This window comes from Lepisma saccharinum, chromosome 1, assembly GCF_977018435.1.
Source record: "Lepisma saccharinum chromosome 1, izLepSacc3.1, whole genome shotgun sequence".
Lineage (NCBI taxonomy): Eukaryota > Metazoa > Arthropoda > Insecta > Zygentoma > Lepismatidae > Lepisma > Lepisma saccharinum.
This window is the reverse complement of record NC_139229.1, coordinates 123,870,985-123,895,179: the sequence shown is the minus strand read 5'-3', so window position 1 is coordinate 123,895,179 and position 24,195 is coordinate 123,870,985. Positions and strand designations below refer to the sequence as shown.

The 24,195-nt window shown below is 37.0% G+C and overlaps 2 protein-coding genes across 3 annotated transcripts; one reads left to right on the top strand and one right to left on the bottom strand.

Moving 5' to 3' along the window:
• Positions 1 to 5,482: 5,482 nt before the first annotated feature.
• On the bottom strand, positions 5,483 to 23,011 carry LOC145987976 (uncharacterized). 2 transcript variants are annotated; one of them, XM_083122821.1, is made up of 3 exons: positions 22,905 to 23,011; positions 21,921 to 22,150; positions 5,483 to 5,608 (listed from the first exon to the last, which is right to left on the bottom strand). In XM_083122821.1, exons 1-3 carry the CDS (start codon positions 22,908 to 22,910, stop codon positions 5,506 to 5,508), a joined length of 339 nt encoding a protein of 112 aa, XP_082978947.1. In that variant the 5' UTR covers positions 22,911 to 23,011; the 3' UTR covers positions 5,483 to 5,505. The 2 variants fall into 2 exon arrangements, with proteins under 2 accessions (XP_082978947.1, XP_082978943.1); XM_083122817.1 differs by lacking the exon at positions 5,483 to 5,608 and adding an exon at positions 21,258 to 21,403.
• Positions 9,827 to 13,646, top strand: LOC145987987 (uncharacterized). Its single transcript, XM_083122830.1, has 3 exons — positions 9,827 to 9,844; positions 11,653 to 11,882; positions 13,538 to 13,646. The coding sequence occupies exons 1-3, from the start codon at positions 9,839 to 9,841 to the stop codon at positions 13,638 to 13,640; spliced, it is 339 nt and encodes a 112-aa protein (XP_082978956.1). The 5' UTR covers positions 9,827 to 9,838; the 3' UTR covers positions 13,641 to 13,646.
• Positions 23,012 to 24,195: the final 1,184 nt, after the last annotated feature.

The following is a 24,195-nucleotide window of genomic DNA, read 5'->3' as shown; positions in this document are numbered from 1 at the left end:
TCGATAAAACAGGAAAATAAATAGTGTAAAATTCGCATTTCTAAGTTATTGTTGCAAGGTAATTTTGCTATAGCAAGTGAAATTTGCACTGAAGATAAAATCCATGTAATTATTGCTATGTATTACTAATAAAATTGTAGTTACACCAAGCAGAGTGCGTGAGTTCATTGAAGGAGGCACCTTATTATATTCTCGTCCCGGCCTTAGGAATTTCTAGCTAGGGTTCTGTAATTTTCGATTTTAAGTTGTGTAAGACGTTGTGTTAAATACCCAAATTGTGGGTTATTAAAATCTTGTTCTCCAACACAAACACTGTTTAAATACATATTTATATAATTATGACATTTGAGATTGCTAGCTTTCCGTTATTTCGAAAATTCGAACCATTAAAAAGTATGGACAGTTTAACAGGCTATTGTATTCAAATAAAAAGAATTATTACGTATTCACCCAAAATATTTTGAGTGGTAATGCATCCACGGTCTAGCTGGGGGATGGAAACCTCTGTTTAAGGAGAACGGGCAGATCAAGTATCGTGTTCAATAAAGCTTAAAAATACTAATTACTATCGTAATTAAATACTTCATGTGAATTACCACATGATTTGGGGGGAGGCATGACGAGATTTGGGGGAATTGCGCCATTGACCTTGGGGTGGATGGGCACCCCTGCCTCCATATTTGAATTATAAATGAATAAAGATTTGTAAACATTTACTTCACCTTCCACGTGGCACATTGGCACAAAAATTGTGTGGACTTTGGACTTTTGTTAGGTACCTTTTATTTACGAAATCCATCACGAACATTTTCTTCACAAAATGTCTGAAAGTCAATATTATATTGTGGTTGGATTGCTGTTCAGAACGAAGCAGGAAAAATCACCCTGTCAGACTGCGTGTTGTGACTGTTCTGTCTTACAAGTTCGATTTTTTCTCTTCGTTGTAAATGTAAAATGTATAATATAATTTCTATGTATTTTGAACTTCCGATGTGCATGCTCAAGTTGATATAACGTTTGTTTTATAACGTTTATGTGTTTGGCAAAATTGACGTTGTCATCGTAACAAAAATAACAGTGCGGAATATAGTGACAAATGTTTCCATCAAAACGCGACTTGCTGCGTTTTCTTTTATAAAATATCCAGGTAATTTTAAATTTAGTTACATGTGGTATAATCAGCCGACAGAAGTCAGCTTCACATTCGCTAATTCTTGAAAATATTCTTCAGTTTAATATCGGTACAAATATTAACAATCAAAGACGTTCATCATAGTACGTTGGTGGCCAGTGTAGGAACGAGTTAACAGCACCTTATAGTGTAAACAAGCTTCAGTGTCCACGTTTGATTTATTGTGCTTGTCGTCATTTGTGTTGATTGAGTTGTTTTTTAACTCCTCCTTATGCACAGTAAGGCTAATCGTGACTGGACCTACAGTTTAAAGTGAAATCCGAAGCACTATGTGCCTCCACGGGGTATTGAACGCGGGACCCCTTGATTACAAGGCGATCACGCTACCACTGCGCCATCGGGGAGGCCTCGTCATTTATGTGTTTGCATTAAAAAGTCCTTAGATAGTCACTATAACATACGATCCATAACGAGTACATCTGTGAGTTCTTTATCGGGTAATGAGTCTACAACCATGAGTCTACATCTTGTTAAATGTTGTCAAGATCCGGGCAATGAAAGATTAATTTCGTGAAGTAAATGCTTGTTTTGGTTTCATATGCAATGTGTTTGACTAACAAACACTGGTAATTGTATCAAGGTGGTGATACGAAGTTATGCAAGACGTACGATGTATTTACAATGAATTATATTAAGCGAACAACTTTCCCCACAATTCGTTTCGCGAAATTACGCTCCACTTTCATATTTCAGTTAAACAGATAAGATCCTGTGTTGAAAACATGCCGGGTAAGCATTGCGCATATAATTTTGGCTGCAGTGATTTAAGGTATGATTATCATTATCATAAGAAGAATGTGAACGTATAAAATATCTCAAATTTCTCGTTGTAAGAATGCTTATCATTCGAATGTGTTTGCCCGACTTCATGTTGTTTCTTCCCAAAATGCACTGCGTGATGTCAAGTTGAATATCATCGATCGTGTTTCTGGTTGCCATTAGATAGATATTACTTCGTAGGCCTAAGATTTCATCAAATTTTATTTTTACCACTCTTGCGGTTTCTGAAATATCGACAGTTACCACGCACGGACGGACATACGTAACAGCCACATAATGGTACTTTTTCAGCTTTTTCTAATTAGTGCCTTAATATGCCCTTGATTGGTTGAATTGATTAGATTTTATTTTAGATATGTGTCTTAGAAGTACTATATTTAAGGATTAAAATTTATTTTCCATTTTTTTTTCAGAAAGTGTAAATCGTCTCATAATGAAGAATATGTTTTTTGAAGTTTTCCTCTTCAGTACCCTTGCATCTTCGATAACTCACCTGAATGTTGTGCAGAGAAAAGAAAATGGGTTGGATAAATTATTAAATCAAATTGCAAAAGAAATGTTTCAAAATAGTTGTGTGGTAATTGCCATGGGCTTACAATATAATCAGCAGGAGGATAATAGAACTCAGCCATCGATTGATACAAACTTAACTGTTCTATATGCAACCGAACTGAGAAGGGAATTGTTTGTTCAGAGTCTTGATCTAGGCTGTTCCAGTTTTATTTTAGGACCTAAGAATGTATCAGAGACATTTTCCAATCTGTATTATGCCATTACAGGAACAATCGTAAGAGACATAAGGGTTGTGGTGTATCATAATGACGTAGGTCAATTTCACTCACTTTTAGAGCAGGAATGGATCCAATTTTTCCCTTACGTTGTTGCAATTTCTCCAGCACAGCGCTCTCCTGAAAGTGACGGGTTCAACATAATGACAAACGATATACAAGATAATTTGAAGTCGAAAGTGTTTCAAGTGACAGCCACATGGAAGAATGGTTTACTCAGTAAAAGGGTATATTTCAGGGAAGATAAATTTGTCAATCTGAATGGAGTTTCACTTAATTTACTTCTAAAGATTTACAGCCCTGCAACTATAGTTACAGAGAATGGATACGATGGAACAGACTATAAAGTCATGTTAGAGTTCTCAAGAAAGCTCAATTTCACTTGGATTCCAGAAGTCACTTACTGTAAGTGGGGTAACCCATCGGACAACGCCAGTAGTCTCACTTTTATGGGAAATCTAAAGAGCTTGAAATACCAAGGAGCACTTCCATCTTCCTTTATCAATCAATTAATTGACAAGTATTTTGATCTTAGTATATTTTGTTCAGCTTCTGGTATAACTTTTCTAACAACAATACCTCGAAGAGTTATTTATATGTGGAGCATATTATCTCCGTTTGAAATTCTCACATGGTTGGTTGTTGTCATGCACACATTGCTTTTGTCAGTTATATTGAAAGCCTTCACTCAGTTGAAACAACGTGGAGATCCCTTGGAAGTAAAAGGCTCAAATCGTGGTTTCAGCTATCACCTTTTGAACTCTATTAGAATTATGACAGGAATAGGAATATCTGAATCAAGATACTCTATACTACGTCTGCTTACTGTCTGGGCACTTCTCACGTCCACCATACTAATTTGTGCTTATAACTGTAATCTAGTTTCTCATCTTACAGCACCCTTTTATGAAACCCCCATAGACACACTGCAACAGTTTCACGATTCAAGGTTAATATGGACTGTAGATGAACTAGGTTTTCCGCATGTTTTTGACAAATCACCCATTCCCATCATAGAGTCAATTTACACAAGATATATACAAAATTCAAATGTCAGCTTTATGAACAGAAGGGCAAAGTCTGAAAAGTTGGCATTTTTAGTTGAGAGACTTCCTTCTGGACATGTTGGTGGAGTTATCAATCTCGAGGAAGAGACACTAAGGGAACTGTACTTGATGAGAGAAAATGCTTTCAGTTTTTTTTTAGGTTTTATATTCCCAAAAGGTTCGCCCCTCGTGGACAAATTCAATGAGTTTTTAGGACCTCTGAGGGAGTCTGGGATGTTGTTGAAGTGGGAGGAGGACATTCTTCTCAATCGATCAAAGAAGTTTTCTTTTCCACTGAATTACAGAGTGGACAATGTTGAACCTTTTCGTTCTTTTCTTATCAACGACATTCTTGGCGCATTTGTTATACTTGTGATTGGTCTCAGTTTATCGGTAACAGCGTTATTTTTTGAGATTTTCAGAATGTTACTTTGATAAATATTCGTTTCTACCTGTTTGCGAATTTTGAAGACTAACGCTTTCTAGGCCTTCAACAATATTTTCAGTGTTAAAGATGTAAAATCAAACACTTCCTTGCTTATTTGGCATTTCCGGTTATCTAATCTGTTACTTCTATAAAGATAGTGCAAATAGCTTCAAGAGTTATTTTTTCACAAATGGCAGTTCCGACTAGTGAATCACATATAGCGTAGACTTAACTGGTTTATATACTATAATATACCGGGTGATCCGTTTGGGTATGGATAAAATAAAATGGATGTGAATTTTTTTTGGTCAAATGTAATTACCCGAAATATTGTATACAAAGTTTGAAAAGTTGGAGTTTTTATTTTTATACACTACTAACAGTTTGGTACAGTTCTCAGTTTTCTACATGGCCTCCATTGTGAACTCTGCACAGCTCATAAGCTGTGATTCAATTCATTCCACGTCTGGTGTAACATCTCTGGGGTGATTCTGTCCAAAGCCTCTGTCATTTTAAGTTTCAAATCATCAATGTCTGTGGGTTTCTGTGAATAGACAGTGTCTGTAGGGGTTAAATCTGGGGAGTTGGGGGTCAAGCAGTTGGTCCGGCACGGCTACACAAACGACGATTGAAATGTTGGTGAAGAAAATCACGAAATCAGTTCAAACTTCATTGTTGCCAAAACACTACAGCAAAACTCCCATGTTTCACACACGAAAACACCAACACGAAAATTTTCCAACTATCACATTTACGTTTCTATTAATGTGTAATTTTATCCATACCCAAATGGATAACCCTGTATATTTCAAGCATTATATAGGGTAAATTTAATTAAGTTTGGAAAATTGCCATATACAGTTATGCTAATTGGGACTCTCTACAGTGAAATCCGAACCTCCATGTGCCTCCACATATGTGACTCCACCGGGCATCAAACCAGGCCCTTTGATTACGAGGCGACAACGTCACCAGGCTTTCCAATAATATCTACTCGGTAACGAAACATATAGGTTACATTAGCTCTGATCTACGTTCCATTTGTATCTAAAATATTTAACGAAACCATATTTGTGGCAATTATCGATCAAACATGCATGGTGATCAATAAATAAAATTAAAAAAAAAATGAACACAAATAAGTCAACATGTTTTACTTGCGCATAAAGATAAGTTTATTTTCACAATATTTTCGAAGAAGGTGAGAACCAATTACAAACATTATTTTAGGTAGAATGAAAATTGTCTATGGAGAATTAACTTCTGGTTTGTTTAAATGGTTCCTGGAGCGGGGGCAGTGTTGACTTGAGTGCTTCCCACAAGATGGCCAGGAAGTGGAGCAGTGTGGACAGATCCTCTGGTCACAGCTACATAACTGAAATGCAATAACAAAACATCAAATAATGTCCTTGAAATACTACACCCAATGTTAGTAAGCCATGTACATTTATAAGGAATTGGATAAGTATGCTTGTTTTGCTTCTTACGTAATATTAACATTTTTTGCATCTCAGTTTCACATTATTGTTTTTGATGTGCGAAATAGTAGTTGACACCTGTTAATATTATGTTCGAATTTAACACATTCTGTTAAAATTATGTATTCTAACTTACGGATAACTCTCTGCCGAGGCTACTACTGAGATGCAAGAGGCGACACGAAAGGAAGTATTCAAGGAGCTACGAGAACGTATATTTCTTAGATAGTAGCTGAGACATGTATGGAATTGCTGACCAGAAGGAAGAAGAAATTCACATGTGTTCATACTTACGGAGCACCCGCTCCTGGGGCTACGACGGAGCTTGCAAAGGGAGCGGCGAGCGTAGACGACCAGGAAGCTCCGAGTGGAGCCACCAGGGGAGATCCCCAGGGACTTATGAGAGTGTTTGAGATGGACCCTGCGAGGGGTGAAGTCCAGCCAAGGGAAGCAAGCGCTGGCACAGAAGACAACACGGCGCCTGCGGATGCGGCAGCCACAAGAGCGAGGAGTGTTACGATGACCTGGAATATAAGCCACGTAAGCAGTAGAATATTAGAAAACATTGTATGTATATCTAACTCACTCTAAAAGAAAGAAAACAATTCAGATGGATAATTAACTTCAGTAAAATTCGTATTTATTTAACACAGAGGAGACATTGAGACTAGTGTACATTTTCCTTCTGAATAGTAGAATATATTGGTTCATGCTGACACTGTAATATACGCATGTTGCGTTAGTTTTATTTGGTACTACCTTCTTCAATATTTTATTACTACCGTTGAGAATAAGATCAAAATGTCATGTAGAACTATCGTGCACGCTTGAAAAATTCAATACCTTATTCGTTAAAATGGTGCTGATTTTGATGGTTTTGAAATGAGTTACTATAACCGAACCTACTATCACATGAAAACAAAAGCTGTTAGATCATATGTTGGATCCCTTTCAGAACTGTTATACTGACTGCTAAACATTATGTTTGTGTAAAATGAGACTTGACTAATAATAATTAAAATTTAACATATACATTTGGGTACAAATCTTTCTCACGTGACAAATCCGTCTATATTATTATGTGCTTTATAATGTACTGTTGATATCCACCATCAAGGTGAGAAATTAAGATGTCCATGTGAATATCTTCTCTCATAATGTTCGATTCTATCTGTGGATGATATCGGAAATAACACTAATTAGACATGCAATATTATTTTCGATGTTAAAGATGTGACAACCAAACACGCAAAATGACGTTCCTAGATTATTTGTCATTACATCTCCTCTCCACATATTTGTAAACCAATTTCACATTATAGGTTGGGACTAATAAATTCCATGCAGTGAAAACTGAGCTGATTTTTATATACCGTATTACATATTTCTATTGGATCCCACTTTAAGCTGTAGGTCCAGTCCCGATTAGCCTTACGGTGCATAAAGTGGACATAAAACACCAAATCAATCAATCAATCAGCTTTCTATTGTGTATGGTACCGGAAATTGGGAACATTTTCTTCCGTTGTAACGTTCTAGTCTTACCATACACTTACCTTCATGTTGAGACTATTCTATGTTCTTAGAACAAAGTTATGAATATCCAGTATTGAACCATGTGAACATATATATACACATGGTGTGTGAATTTCAACCGGAAGTGAAAATGCATTAACCTTGAGATGTTGGAAGCTATTTGTACGTGTAGTCGTGTGTATAATAATACTATTCATTTCACATTCTATTGCTTGAATTTATAATTTAATATGTAGGATGTTTCTTCTGGTAAACGACACATATTTCACATAATCCCTATCTAACGTAGTATGATAGGAGATTGCATCATTTTAATGTTGCAGTAAGGACATGTTCCTGTATTGGATTTTATTCTTGAATGATATTTAGAAATTATATGTTCAAGTGTTTCAAAAGTAGAACGTCAACTAGATGGATCTATATGAAGCAAATTCCGAATTTATGACTGCATCGGATAATTTGTAGATATTTGATGTATATATATTACATGTGTGTGTGTTGATATCGTATCATTCTCTTAGGAACATCTAGGGCTAATCTATTTATTATAATTTTTATGGTAATCAGAATGGTTCGTTGTAGGGAATATCGCTGTCTGTATGTAATAATCATCCTCTGCGAATTTACTTTATTTTCATACGTCAAGAAAGGAATGTTGACATTTTAAATGTGAAATGTCTAAATTCTACTTTCAAATGTCATAATTGAATGGCCTACTCAAAACCTATTCAAGAATATTGTGAAAATTTGCTAATGTTTGCTGTAAAAGGGATAATGAATTACTATATTAATGCAAGACGTTTATAAGAAGACAAAATATATATCGTAAAAGTTCATATCTTGTCATTCTGAGCAACCCATAGGAACCCATAGGAAAAAGATACATGTGACAATTTAATTTAAATAATAGTTCGACAAAGCAACAAAGTTCTTATAATTTAAAAAGGGCTGATGTAATAATTCGTAAAAATGTATTAAAAAATAGACATTGTTGTTTCAAGTAATGAAATGTCTGAAATATGAGTTTCTCATTATTACGTTTTACAATTATAAAAATAATAACAATGGAATAAATAATCATCTATGCTCAAAAAGAGGTTGGCTTTCCTAGCAAATATATACCTTTCCTTTTAACCCTTGATCCAGCAGAGCATATGAAATTTTCCTGAAAGCAAATAGTTGAATCGACAGGAAACGTAACTACACATATAATAATCATGTGCACACGAGAGCTGTGTGGGGTGTAAGGGATGCTCCTTCCACGTAGTGCACTCAATAGTTAACCTCATTTCCACGTAGTACACCCTGGACTGCAGACTAACGAGGCTCTGGCGACTGGCACCATGGCCAGTATAATTCGGTGTCGTCCTTTGTTTTGTCCTTATTTGTGCTGAGCGCCCTTTTTAGCCTCAGATTTTAACTAAGGTAAGAAAATTTTAGTTTTCAGACACGTTTTTATTTTTGTTATGATAAGGTGCTGGAGCCCGTATAGTGTGACGGGTTCAAAATAGCCTCAGTGCTCACGCACCCAAAAATTTTTAATTCAAATTTAAAAAAAAAAATCAAACGAGAGGTGTGTAGGTTGTCTTACATTCACTTTGGGTGAAAAAAAATAACGTGCTGTTATGGGAAAAAGCAATACGTATAAATTGTCTGACGCATTCATGAGGTTAGGGCCTCGCCGATGGCGCAGTGGTAGCGTCGTCGCCGTGCAATCAAGGGGTCTCGGGTTCAATACCCAGTGGAGCCATATAGTGGTTCGGATTCCACTTTAAACTGTAAGTTCATTCCCGATTAGCCTTACTGTGCACAAAGTGGACTTAAAACACCAACTCAAACCAAACCAAAGCATTCATGAAGTTGAAATACGTTTGGAAGAGCCCCATCTCGATGAAGTACTAGTTTCAAAACATTGGAACTTATAATAATTCTAACTGTCATGCAAAACTAAAAATCTAATGCAAGAGCGCGTCTTTAGTTCATCATTAAAGTGATGCAATCTTCTTTCATGCTCCATCAAATAAAGAGCATTTGGCATGCGTAACTTCTCTTCTTACAAAAAATCTACATGTCCAATTAAAATTCTCACAATAGAATGTAAAAAAGGTAAAAAAAAAGGTAAAGTGTTCCCCTGTGCTTAGCACCACGCCATGAAGGCGTATAGGGGGTGTGGGGGTAACGCCCCACACTTTCTTGATCCGGTCGTGATTGGGGTGATGTGATCAGCATCACGCCCCTGACCGCCTTTACCCCCCAGGGTTTCCCCCAGGTACCCATGTTATTCGACGCTGGGTGGGCGCCGGGGCCGCTTCCATCGTTAGAAAAGTTCCCGGATTTGAACCAGCCGGGGATCGAACCCGGGACCTTTAGCATGGTAGTCAGACGCGTTACCGACTGAGCCACCGCGGCCATATAGAATGTGAAAATAATATTTTGAATGATAATGAACATAAGATTAGAATACCTAGGAATAGCTATCAACCTCTCAAGGTTAATGCATTCTTACTTCCTGTTAAAATTCATATATATACACACAATTCAGTATTGGTTAATCATAACTCACTCTGTTCCAAGAACGTAGAAAATTCAGCATGAAGGTAAGCGTATGTTAGACTATATCAGCTTGGATGGCAACCTTCTGAACTACACGAAATATACCTTATAAAAGTGCTAGAAATATATAAAAATCCAATAAGTTTACACTATATGCAATTTAGTAGTTTGACCACTAACATGCATAAAAGAACCCCTGGAATTATGTGCACTCTTTTTGTGGTAGTAGCAGATAATTTTGCCGAAATGTCGAATAACCAAGGACGCGTTTGGTTATTATACCTTTAACAATGAAAATATAGTTAAAAACCACAAATATTAGCCTCGAACATTCGCAAATAGGTAGAATTGAACATCATCAAAGTAACATTCTTGTGAGTCTCTTAATTTCTTTCCATGATGTTGGAAAGTCGACTAGACAATAACAAAAATCAATTTGAGACATGTTAGATAACACTAATAGTTTTGTTAATGGGATGGTAGGCTAGATTAGATCTGAATAAGGACCATGTGCAACTCACATCAAAATCACGAAAACGAGTATCGGGGACCGGGGGGAGTTGCCCATAGGGGCGAGTTTACAAAGTGTTTTTTATTCCTACTAGAAGAGAGTTGGCAACATTGCAGGTTACGGTGAATATGTGTCATCTCTAGAACCAACTCACAGCTAAGAAGTTGAGTGTCTTGTTCACGAAGTTTCTAGTGCATGACAAATAGATCTAACATCAATTCTTACTTGCCAAGTAAATTCTCTCAACTCTCTATTCTTACTTATACGTTTTCAAAGTAGGTAAGCACATAGTTTATGGTAAGGCTATCTAGAAGACTATGGTGAATTGTATGGATACTACATTCGGATACTTTGTTAAACTGCAATGTTTAGCAGCGGCATGACCAGAAAGTCCAATATGGCGATCGGGGTGAGTTGACAATATGAAGGAAGGGGCTAGTTGACAATATTGTAGGCCTACTGAGAAAATTGTTCTTCAAATATTTTTTTTCATCAAAAACATCTTAGCATATAGACACATTGTTTGTAATAATATATATTAGATTAGGATTATAGGACAGTATATTGCATTTGTATTTGTGATATAACAATAAAAATAAACACTGGGTAAAAGATTCAGTAAACACTTTTGTAAACTTTTTTTTTAAAAAGTTTGGAACATTTATGTTTCATGTTATACTGTTCATTTGAAAACATTTTTGTAATCTGTAATTATTAAGGCAGTATATTGTTTGAAATAAAATATTCCAAACATATATTGTCAACTCACCCCGCACATATAGCCAACTCACCCCATATACGGGGTGAATTGACAATACTGACACGCTTCGAAAAAGCAATCAATAACTTTACAAGTTTTAGTATCATGGTGTAATAAAAATTCACAGTGGTCAAGGAGACTACAGGTACTGCTCGTAGCATTTCATCAATAGAAGATAGTAATTTTGAAGAGCTGCAGAAATTTAAACAAAGAAACATGCTCAACTCACCCAGATCTTCCCTACCGTTATAAAATTTATAGTTAGAACTATTGAAATTTTCTTCCTTCGCCATATCTCTGAAGAATTAATTCGTTTTTCCCATTTGCAGTCTAATAAAGATGAAGGTACTGGTACTAGCCAATAAGCAATTCCGTAGAATACTGTATCAATACCGGAATAACTATACGCTGGTATTCAGAAGTAAAATGCATGTATAATCTCAAATTTATTATTTGCGTTCAATAAATACAGGTTTCTTACTGAAGCAAAATTTTCACTCTATATTTGTTTTCTTCCACTTAGCATGGGGCTTGTCTGATTGGATATACAGTGTTATTCATATTCTACTGAAATATTCCAGGTCATTGTTGCACTCCTCGCCCTTGTGGCTGTCGCATCTGCAGGCGCCGTGTTGTCTTCTGTGCCAGCTCTTGCTTCCCTTGGCTGGACTTCACCCCTCGCAGGGTCCATCTCAAACACCCTCATAAGTCCCTGGGGAACTCCCCTGGTAGCTCCACTCGGAGCTTCCTGGTCGTCTGCGCTCGCCGCTCCCTTGGCAAGCTCCGTCGTAGCCCCAGGAGCGGGCGCTCCGTAAGTATAAACACATGTAAATCCTCCTTAGCCTTCCGAGCAAGTAATTATTCTCTATCGCGCGTCTCTCTCCTCGCAGGGTCAGGGTAAGTCAGTAAGTAGGTCACAAACGTTTATTTGGAAGAACACTAAGTGAGATACTGAAAAGAGAACCGTTTTAGTTTTCAACATAATCTTCACCAATGTTGATACACTTATCCCATCGCTTTATCGGAACCCCAAGACCTGCTGCATTAACGTCTTTGGGCTGCTGTCCAACCCGCATTCGCACCTCAGGTTCAACATCTTCATCCTCCACGAAATGTTTGCCCACACTTTTTGGAAATTCAAACGATCATGCACTATGCTGTCGGCTAAACTATGAGAACAACCTATTGCGATTGTTTGCTGTCTATCGTCACTCACCTGTCAGCTCGAACCATCTCCTTCACCCGAACCATCTCCCACGTACACTCCTCAAGCACGGTTGCCATTTTTAAATTGAGTTGCCTATGCGTGCGTCTGCTATCTAGCGACTGCTAACATCATCAAGTTGGATTTTGCTATCACCTAATGACATCTTCAGATACTACACACTACTATTTTCAGCTATCCTACACCTGTTTTTGACCTACTACTAACTTCCCCTATTCATTCAAGTGTAGGATGTTACCTTGATTGTCCAAAAAATATATCTTTAACAAAATTAACTCAATTTTAACAAAATGTTACCCCAAGTCCGGTAGTTTGTAAATTACTTCCATCATTCAATTTCTGAAAACTGTTTGACGACATTTTACCTGATCCGATTATATTTAGCAATCAATCATCAACATCATCTTTTTCATTTGTCTTGCAACTGATTTTGAAATATTATGAATTTTAAAGAAATTATTCCAGGATTTTTACTGTATTTTGCTTGGAATATATTTTTTCAAGAAATATTATACGTAATTTGTTGTTTGTAGACAATTCTTAACCGCTGATGTATAGTTAGTGATATTGTAAATTTTTAACTAGTTAAACTGTTTGTGTGAATAAACAGAGACAATGAGTAAATATCCAATGTAAGAGAAAGAAAATATTTCAAATGAATCCAATAATTTAAAGTTATGGTAACAGAAAACATTGCTGAATTATAAATTCCGGAAAAATTGTCTATAAAGATTTCCTCTGTTTGTTGAGTACTTGATACGAAAGTCAGAAAAGTTCAATTGCAAAGATATATAGTGCAGATTAACACTACTCAGAAAATTTCAGTTCATGCTTAACTTTTCAGAAACATTGCTACGTATGTACCTTAGTCCCTATTTATTGTATTTAAAGTACAGGTTCTTGGGTGTACTGTGAGAACGAAAAGTTATTTATTTAAAAATTCTCACCTTTCATGATATTAAATGACTGACTCCAATAAAATAATCCATGTTATAAAAAAATATTTTCGATTGTTTTTAAGTTGATTTTAAATAGTGAATGCAATTTATTTAAAAATTAACTCAACTTAAATTAATGCCAGAAAAGAAATAAATTTTATGTGAAAGAGATATTTTATGAAAATCAATATTACAAGCTGAATATTTTTACTCCATTATCAAAGTCCTTAATTACTTATTTATAGAGTATGTCATTTTCGACATTTCTTGAACAATTTGTGAATGTTATTTTATACATTTCAGTTATGTAGCTGTGACCAGAGGATCTGTCCACACTGCTCCCCTTCCCGGCCATCTTGTGGGAAGCACTCAAGTCAACACTGCCCCCGCTCCAGGAACCATTTAATCTATCCACAAGTTAATTAGACAATTCGATAAGACCTCCTAGCAAAATACTACCGAAATAAACTCACTAGTATCTGCACAATACAAGCATTTTGACTTAATTTATTTATTGATGTTTAGTACTTGATTCTTAGGTCATGATCCTTCGAAGTATATTTTTTGGTCAATATTGTAACAAGTGAGGTATATAAGAAGTCAAAACTTGGAATCTCAACTAGTATTTGTACTGTTCAAAATCCCTCTGTGATGGTAATTTTTAAATATTTCTCTAATTGATGAGAGATTGAACATATTACCTAACATCACAGGAATTTCCCACCGAATGTTTTTAGAATGATATTGAATCTAACTAATTAAGCTACTCACCATGGTAATTTACCACCAAATATGCTATTGAATGGATAAACGTAACTAACTGCGTTACTCACTCACAGGAGCAATTTCTGACCGCCAGTGTAACCACAGGCAGAAAAATGACGTGATAAAACCAAAGGTCACAAGAAAATTATCCAATTATACTCCCCTATTTTGTGTGAAGATAAATTGAAGTGGTAGTAAACTATAATGAATATATTAAGATTAGGCACACACTGGACAGAGAGAATTCTACACAGGTAAAACAGCGACAGAGACAAAATCAAGCGAAGCCAGGGCTTTCTCAGTAGCTCAGGCGAGTTAACCTTCGTGGCGGAGTGGTTAGCACAGCGCGTTACGAATCCAGGGGTTCTGGGTTCTAATCCCGGTTAGGACATGGATGATTTTGTTATCACCACCCCATTTCATAGCTGTACGATTTGGCAACACAACATCACATGATATAACGTCACGCTACGTAATCTCGAGGCCTTGTGTCCGAACCAGGAGAATCGCTCGCCCACTTGGTCTCGGGTAGCGAAGCTACTAGTCCAGTCCCAGGCTACAAGACCCACAGAAATTTTGAGGTTAAAAAAAATATGTAATAATATATTTTCGCTTGCTATTTACTAACAGATAATACATCTGGAAAATTCTGATAAAGGAACTCTAAATAAAAATATTGACAGTATTTCATGCTCAGAACCTCCGTGGCGGCCATCTTGGATTCCCGAAGCCATGTACCTTATTTTAACACATTGTCCAGCAAAACACCTAGTATTATTCTTATGATTGCATGACTCATAATGAAGGCATTCTCCATACATATGTCTTCCCTTCATTCAAAAACCCAACGAACCTACAAATGGTCAAAATGACTTCTGAAGGAGGTAAGGAGACATGGTCGATTTTCTTTGTTAATGTCTTCAGAGGCAGCCATCTTTGATGTATAATGTCACACAGGCCATGCGCCACAATAGTTGGTATCAACAAAGTATCACAGACAATAATTGTTTTGCCCTTTCTATGCCGGAATATCAAGTAAAGTGTAAAATATTGAAATATTTCTTGAAGCTTTCCTGGCGGCGAATATTGAAGAGGTTTTCTCGGGCAATCACCCAGGTGATTTCCGGAAAGGCTTCCGAGTTTTCGAGGGCTAACGTCACTCTCATCTTCAGGGAATGAAGTGTAGAGATAAGTCAGGGTGACGTTATATGTATTTGGTGTGGGAGGGGTCCGGTGTAGGTGGCGGGCCAATCAGGTGGAGTTTCTCCGACGTCCGCACTCCCAGTCGACTATCGCTAACCAGGCTGGGTCCAGTTCGAGTCCCGTGTCCCTGTTGAGGTTGTCCTTTTCCCCGTGTATTGCTTCTTTGATGAGACTGTCCCAGAAATTTGATGATTTATTGATGATGGTGAAATCAATTCTATGGCCTTCCTGGATTCAATGTTCTGCTAACGTTGATTTTTCGGGATGAAAATTCTTTTGTAGCTGGCGTGTTCTTTGCAGCGCTGTTCGATTGTCCTCCCCGTTTGTCCAATGTAGGCTTTAACGCAGGCACAGGCGATACGGTAAACCCCGGGTGTCTTCTGTCCTAGGTCGTCTTTGGGGTTTCGAAGTCGGCTTCTGACTTTCGATGGTGGTTTGTGGATCGTCTTGATGTTGTATTTTGAAAGAATGCGACTGATGACTGCAGAGAGGTTACCGGTGTATGGGACGATGGCTATCTTCTTGGTCATCAGGTGGATCCGGGTTTGTTCGTTGGTTGTTCTTGTGTGTTAATTTCTTTAGCGTCTTGTCGATAATGCCTTCACTGTATACATCCTGTCTGAAGGCTGTGCGTAGGTGTCTTATTTCCTCTTGAAGGTGCTCTGCGTCGCTGATGGCGATGGCTCGGTGAAACAATGTCGAGAGTACTGTTGACCGCTGCGCTGGATGGTGAAAACTCTTCGCGTTGAGGTATAGGTCGGTGTGAGTAGGTTTCCTGTTTACACTGTGTCCTAAGGTCCGGTCCGGTTTGCGTGTGATGAGGATGTCCAGGAATGGAAGGCTGCCGTTGATCTCTGTCTCCATGGTGCATTTGATGTTCTGGTGCTGGTTGTTGAGGTGATTCAGGAATGTTGTAGCGCTGCTTCATCGTGCGGCCAGGTGACTAAGGTGTCGTCCACAGATCTGTAGAATGCGGAAGGTTTCTGTGGAGCTGAACGGAGTGTCTCGTGTTCGAAGTTCTCCATGAAGAAATTGGCTATCGCTGGTGAGAGCGGGGATCCCATTGCCACTCCGTCGGTCTGTTTATAGTACTTGTCCTTGTAGCTGAAGTATGTTGAAGTCAGGGTATGTTTGAAAAGGCTAATGATATCTTGTGCGAAATGTTGCTGCAACAGTGTTAAAGAATCTTGAAGTGGCACTTTGGTGAAGAGCGATACTACGTCGAAGCTGACTAGAAAGTCTCCGGGAGAAGTTCTGATGTTCTGAAGGGTCTTGACGAAGTCAGATGAGTTTTTAACATGGTGTTGGCACTTTCCCGTCAGAGGTTGGAGTTGTGCCGTTAGGAATTTGGCAAGTCTGTAGGTAGGGCATCCAATTGCGCTGACGATGGGTCTTAATGGAACATCAGTTTTGTGTATTTTCAGAAGGCCGTAAAGTCGTGGAGGTACTGTTCCATTTGGTGTTATCCGGTCCCCGGTTTCATTCGGCAGTGTGGATTTCTTCAGTAGAGCTCTGGTTTCCCTCTCTATTGCAGCTGTGGGGTCTCCGAGTAAAGGTCGGTATATGCCGTCGGTGAGAATGTCGGTGATTTTGCTTAGAATCCTTGCAGAAAAGGGTACGGAGTTCTTTCACTGGATATACCTCCATAATAGTGGAAGATATGAAAAAACTGTTAAGAATATTTTTGTTCATTTTTTCAATTCTGAGCAAAATATGTCTGTACACAAAATTGTCAAAAACCAATTTTAAAGGAGTTATGATCGAATTTACTTATTGGTGTGTGGTGAAGCGGTGGCCATCTTGAATTTATGGCCCCTAGAAATCTTAGGCCCGGTATGCCAGATGTCTACCCAAGATTTTTTGTTTTCTTTAGGCATGCCCTAACAGGATCAAAAGAGAAAACTCGTCCACATCAAAAATTTCTGCGGGTCTTATGGTCAGGGACTGGATTATACACACATTACTGGATATATACGTGAATGGTGTTAGAATTGTTGTTATTAGTTATTCTATTTACTGTTAATATGTTGATTGTTATAAACCTAAAGAATGAAAAGATAGCTTTGGTTATAATTTATGCTTTATGATAAGGTCTGTTGCTCTCACTACTAAGTACGTATTTAGTTATATGGCTCAAGGAAAATGGGGTCTCAGTTTAACTTTCCATTGCGTGGTAAGACGTTCGCTCGTAAGTTGCTTCATCTATAGAGGTAATTTACTTGGGGAGGTCATAGTGTTTATCCTTTGTTGAAAAATTTGAAAAACTATTAAAAATTATATATGTGAAATCAGGTTTGTTTATTTTGTCACTGCCCCAAATTCCTATGACGTATCAGGTGTCATGATACTCTCTTCTGAGCATCTCTGTAGAGCTGCTACACATTTGACGTGAATACGGCGAAGCTGGTTTGTTTTCTCCTGTGAAGCTCTTCAGCCAATGTTCTTTTTTGATTAGCCTACATAAGGTAATGGTTAATACTTAAGGGAGATGCGCGTTTTGGGTTACTTGTTAACAACAAAAATGCTTCGAATTGTGCTTCATTTATTCAGTATTTTGTGATGAATAATTTTATTGCTCACAGACAATGTTACATTGAATTCTAGTTTAGGAATATTATATTATATGAAATATGGCAATGTTCGCCAGTACACAGTGTCGTGCGGTAATACATACTAAACATATTTGATATATAAAATTTTGTTATGTATGAAGTTAGGTTACCTGTTACGAGGTCGATTTAACTTAAAGACGAAGAAAGCCTACATACCGTTTCTAAACAATATTGAAGATGATATGAAAGATAATTAAAAGCCTGTTGTGTAGTAAAACATAAAACTAACAGTTCAAATAATTCAAACGCAGTTTAGATATGGCTCAATGTACTTACATCATCGTTAATGTTAATCTATTGTGGGAGATCTCGCGTTGTAATATCGTTCGTTTTCTATTATTTTTACATGTCACCCATTCCCACACCACCCCTTAGCCCCACAGTATTTCTTTCGAGATTGCAAGTGATACGTGTTCCAAGTTTCGTTGAAATCGCTCCAGGCGTTTGAGAGTTATGCTGGAAGAAACACACATACATACATACATCAATTTTTATATATTAGATTGTACTTTTTAACACATCAGATTAAATTTAAAACAAAATCGTCAAATTCATGTTCTTGTAGGAGTCCCATGGAAGAGGCGCTACTATTGGAATCAGATGATGAATTTTCGAAAATATAGCAATTTGGTCTTTCAATTGCTATATCTGAAAACCATCACACCGCTCCAACAGATAGATGCTCTTCTCCCATATACATGTTTTCCCCATTTGATGATGTTTTCTCTGCCTCAAACTTGTATACTGTAATAAACTTCCAGCTTTGAAGAAAATTGTATTTCCTTAATTTTAAACGAATGTTTCTTCTTGTTAACAATACTAATAATAATTATAATTATTAATTACATTCTAGTGTATCATTGCATTGATTATTTATCCAACAATATCTACGAAGAACTTAAATATAAAAAAAATATGCAGGAATTTCCCAGTATTGCCTCTGTAACCTTGAAATAATATCTAGTGGGTAACGAAAAGACAGTGACTCATTTCACTGGGAAACATATCTTCTCTGATTTTCTGTTGCATTACATTTTTCAACTTTTTCTGAATATTTTTCAATGCTGCTTTCAAATCTGATATTGGTTTCCCTGTATATGCTCTAGTTATTATGCAATTTGAAACTTTTACTTTTGCGGAAATGGACATCCATTCGTATTTACACTGAGAAAGGTTCACAGCTACGGTTAGATCTGCCATAGACACAGATGAAAACACATTCTTTTCTGTTTTTTTACTGAATTATGGGTTCTTCATGTAAACATAAGAAAGCAGCTGAGTTATTAGCCTCCCGGCTGCATATATATATATATATATATATATATATACACACACCCCCCCCCCCCCCCACACACACACACACACACACACACACACACACACACACACACTGCACTGCACTGCTGACCACAGAGTCATATTTTCGAAAGCGGAACCAGATTTTTGTGGATTTTTATTTCAGAAGACAAATCCTTTTTTTTACTGCCATGATATCCCAGATCTTCTCAGCCAATTAGGTCTTATCTTGTATAGTCCAAAGAATGGAGCAAATATTTGGATAGCTCTAAGCACACTTACACAGGAAATGTTTATGGTGATGTTTCAGTTGGCCACTCAGTGCATTTGCGATAACATAATCACATAAAATTGATATTGAGTTACTCAAATAATATCATGAGCACAACTGGATCATCTTGTGTAGATCTAAAAATGGCCAGCTTCCCGCTTGAGCAGCAAGCAGATAGCTCTAGAGAAACACTGGACACAGAAGGAGTGGCCCATCTCTGAAACTCTGGAAGCAAGAATGTCAAACATTGTGAATGAACTAATTGCCAGCTGAGACAGGATCATTTTCCCCATATCAAGATTGGCTTGATGAAGCAGTTTGTGAAGGCATTGAATACTGATGGTGATTGTATCCAAAATGTAAGCACATAGTATCTTTTCCCAGCTTTGTCTTTCGAGAAGATCAAAATAGTTGTTCTCCATAGACCTCAAATTTGTATCCTTGGACGTGGCGAGGAATTTTTCAGGAAAAATAACAAGATGGTAGCATGGCCATGGACGTCAGCAAGATTTTTTCCAGGGAGGGGCAAGGAAGGTATTTTTTTTCCAGGGGGGCAAACAAGGCACATTTTTTACAAAAATACTGTTGTTCCCTAAAAAACAGTTTAAATTTGAATTTATGATGTTCATGCAATAATTAACACATATTATTGTGGCTAAAATGAAATTATATGTGTGAAATACATAGTTTTTGTTTGACTTTCATTTTCCAGGGGGAGGGGCACGGCCCCCTCTTGCCTCCCCTTCCGGACGACCATGAGCATGGCTGTTTTCGGGAGCATTTAAAGAAGAAGAAAGAAAAAAACGTTATTTCTTTATTGGTAACAAAATGGCAAACAACTTGTGAGGTTGTGGTTGAATGTTGTTGGCTCTCCACGACTTTGGGTGCAACATGAGTGTAAAATAGATATATATTTCCTGAGGAGTCACCTTGATCAATTCCCCAAAGCCTTGGAACTAGCGACGATCAGGGAGAACGCTTTCATCAAGACATGAAAATGATGGAAGAGTGCTATCAAGGGCGATGGAGCAAGAATATGATGCCAGACTAATGCTGGGACATCAAATAAGATTGTCCTGAGAGAATCCGTAAACATAAGAGCTACAAGTGCAAATTATTGCCTTAAAAGAACCTATTTGAAATTTGCATGCCATGCATATCATTTTTCTTTTTTACATTACCTGCTTTCTATGAGTAGACATACATGTTAGTTTAAAGAAAAAAACCTGCAATTTATATGAATAGAACCTATTTGAACTTTGCATGCCATGCATATATTTTTTTTTACATAACATGCTTTCTGTGTCTATATATACATGTTTGTTTAAAGAAAAGAGCCTCAAATTTATATTCATATTTCACTATGTTGAATATATGTTGAACACTTAAAAAAAAGTTCTTTCATTTTGCCGTATTTTCAAACTGCAATGCATATTTTGGTGCACCTACAGATTTTTGTGAATAATTGAAGAATATCTTCGCCAAGATGATATCCAAGATGGCATTCAACTTTACATTGTTGATTTAGAAAATTTGACATGACGGTTAAAAATTAAAAACTTGAATTGCAAAAAAAAACAACAAAAAAAACTAGATCTTAACAAGAAAAACTAACTTCAGATTCGAAATCAGCACACCCAAATTAGGTTAGAACATGTACTGGCAACAATGCAACAAAACATTTGTTCCCCAATGTTATCTCTGATCAAAAAATTTAAATAATAATCAAACTTGGTACATTTATCGAACAAACATCTTTGGTGATCAATAAGCAGACTTAATAACACAATTAAATGAGCATATTTTACTTGCACATAAGAGTTTATTTCGTCAATATTTTCCAAGAAGATAACGACCAATTACTAATCTTGTTACAGGAAGAAAGAAAATTGTATACGGAGAATTAACTTGTGGTTTGTTTAAATGGTCCCTGGAGCAGGAGCAATGTTGACTTGAGTGCTTCCTACAAGATGTCCGGGAAGGGGAGCAATGTGGACAGATCCTCTGGTTACAGCTACATAACTGCAACATTCAATAACAACAAATCGTATGATGTCATTACAAATACTAAACACAATAATAAATATAAATCTCTATATGGTCATGAAACTTTGGTTAAAATACAAATTTTCATTTTAAGTTTGTTCTACGCATTATCACTGCTGTTGAGACGACTATGACTGTCGTTTTATGCACGTAAAATAGGACTATGCTGGTATATAATTGTTTCCTTCGTAAGTGCTCGAATCAAGCAAAATATCGTAAATTTCAATTTTTAGAATTCGATGTTGTTAATAAATAGGTAATAAGGAATTTACAGGAATATGATCCCTGTTAATTTTCGGTTGGAAGTTGACATATTCTGTTAAATTTACGTGGTTTTATGAATGGTAAGTTATAGATATCTGACCATGGAGGCCGCGACTGTGTTGCCAGACCAGGCACCAAAGGAATTTTCAAGGACATGTGCGGAGATTTAAATGTGCCTAATCAAGGTAAGGACTTGCTGACCAGAAGGAAGAAGACATTTTATACTTACGGAGCACCCGCTCCTGGGGCTACGACGGAGCTTGCCAAGGGAGCGGCGAGAGCAGACGACCAGGAAGCCCCGAGTGGAGCCACCAGGGGAGATCCCCAGGGACCTGTCAGGGTGTTTGAGATGGACCCTGCGAGGGGTGTAGTCCAGCCAAGGGAAGCAAGAGCTGGCACAGAAGACAAGACAGCGCCTGCGGATGCGGCAGCCACAAGGGCGAGGAGTGCAACAATGACCTGGAATATAACTCACTTAATCAGTAGAATATAAATATCCAATTAGATAAGTCGAATGCTAAGTGGAAGAAATGAAATTCAGAGTGATAATTAGCTTAAGTAAAAAAACATGTATTTATTTAACAAAAGAATGAGATTGAAAACATTTTACTTTTGAATACAAGTGCATAATAGTTTAGATGTTAACACTGCAATCTACGAAGATCGCATTGGTTGTATTTGATGCCCTTCATCTTTATTTTATTACTAACATTGATCATAAGACTTCAATGTTCTGTAGATGTATCGTGCAGACATAAAAATGTCAGTAGTTCATCCGTTAAAATGGTGAAAGTGCATTCAAATTTTGAAGTCATGTGACAAATTCGTCTTTATTATCATGTGCTGCTTGTTGTGTTGTTGATTTTTATTATCAAGGTAAGAAATTACGAGGTCCATAATGTTCGATTCTATGTGTTTATTATATCGGATCTAGTTGGATAATACTAGTTAGACCTGCAATAATATTTTCAATGTTAAAGGTGTAACAATCAAACACGTAAAATGACTTTCCTAGATTAGTTGAAATCTTCTATCAACATATTTGTAAACCAATTTGCATATTATAGGTTAGGACTAACAAATTGCATATAATGAAGACTGAACTAATTTTTATGTATTACAGCATTATGAGAAATACATTAGAGTATGTCACCCCAAATTGAGAAAATTGTCTTTCGTTGTTACGTTCTAGCCTTACCATACACTTACTTACCTTCATGCTGAAACTATTCTATGTTCTTACAACAAAGTAAGTTATGAATATCCAACATGGAATCGTGTGTGTATATATATACATGTCTGTGTGAATTTCAACCGGAAGTAAGAATGCGTTAACCTTGAAATGTTGAAAGCTATTTGTACGTGTAGTCGTGTGTGTATAATAATAATGTTAATTTCACATTCTATTGTTCGAATTTATAATTTAATGTAGGATGTTTCCTCTTTCAAACGACGAACATTTCACACAATCGTTAATGTAGTATGATAGGAGATTGCATCATTTTAATGTTGCAGTAAAGGTATGTTCTAACTAGATTTTATTATTTGTTTCAAAACTAGGACCTTCTCTAGATGGATCTATACGAAGCCACCGAAATACTACTTATATAATAATAGAAATAGTATTTCGGGGACCGAAATTCCGAATTCATGAGTGCATCAGATAATTTGCAGATTTGTATATATGTATATAAATAAGTGTGTTGATATGAGCTTCTGGGGCTGATCTCATTATTACGTATAATTTTTACGGTAATAATAATTACTGATAAAAATTATCCTTTGCGTATTTACTTTATTTTCATGCGTCAAAAAAGGAAAAGAACATGAAAGGAATGTTGACATTTTAAATGCGAAATGTGAAGTCTGAATTCTACTTTAAAACGTCATCAGTGCGAATCAAGGTACCTTTATAAGGTATGCCATTCCCGAGGTTCCGAGATTTTCTCCCATGATTCTGTGCGCGCTATGACGTCATTAAGAGGACAGAATGGAACTTACTTCGTTATCGTATACGGAAGCTTGAGATAAATGGGTCGATTATTTACTTATACACACTTTTTCTTGAATGCCGGTAGAATGAGAACAAATCAACCTGTTTATGCTCTTGCCACGTGCAATAATAATAGAAAAAAATCGCCTGGAATAAAGCGATCATCGCTTCCCAAAAAGTTGCTGCAGCAGGATTGATTCAATTTGTTCCTCCAAATTTCGGACTTACTCAGTGGTGCAACCTCAGGGGAGGGCAGGGGCATTGTCCCCCAACCTTCGACGGAAGTCAATTCTAAGGGGGGGGGGCAAACATTGATGGCCAAAGGCACCTGCAGGGGGCACAGAGGAGAAATTGTCCCCTTCTATTTCAAATTTTATACAAATAAAAATACATTTCGTAAAATTTTCTTGCTCGCTTTGCTTGCAGTGCCACCTTTTCTCAGTCTCGTCAAGTTCAGAGACCTAGCTAGGGGGCGTCGGGAGTCGGCCATGGGCGCCAAATAATCTAATTT

Excerpts from the sequence above, each read along its gene's own strand:
- LOC145987987 (XM_083122830.1), top strand. Across the intron at positions 11,883-13,537 it reads GCCCCAGGAGCGGGCGCTCC|TTATGTAGCTGTGACCAGAG; the intron begins GTAAGTATAAAC and ends TATACATTTCAG.
- LOC145987976 (XM_083122821.1), bottom strand. Across the intron at positions 5,609-21,920 it reads GCCCCAGGAGCGGGTGCTCC|TTATGTAGCTGTGACCAGAG; the intron begins GTAAGTATAAAA and ends ATTGCATTTCAG.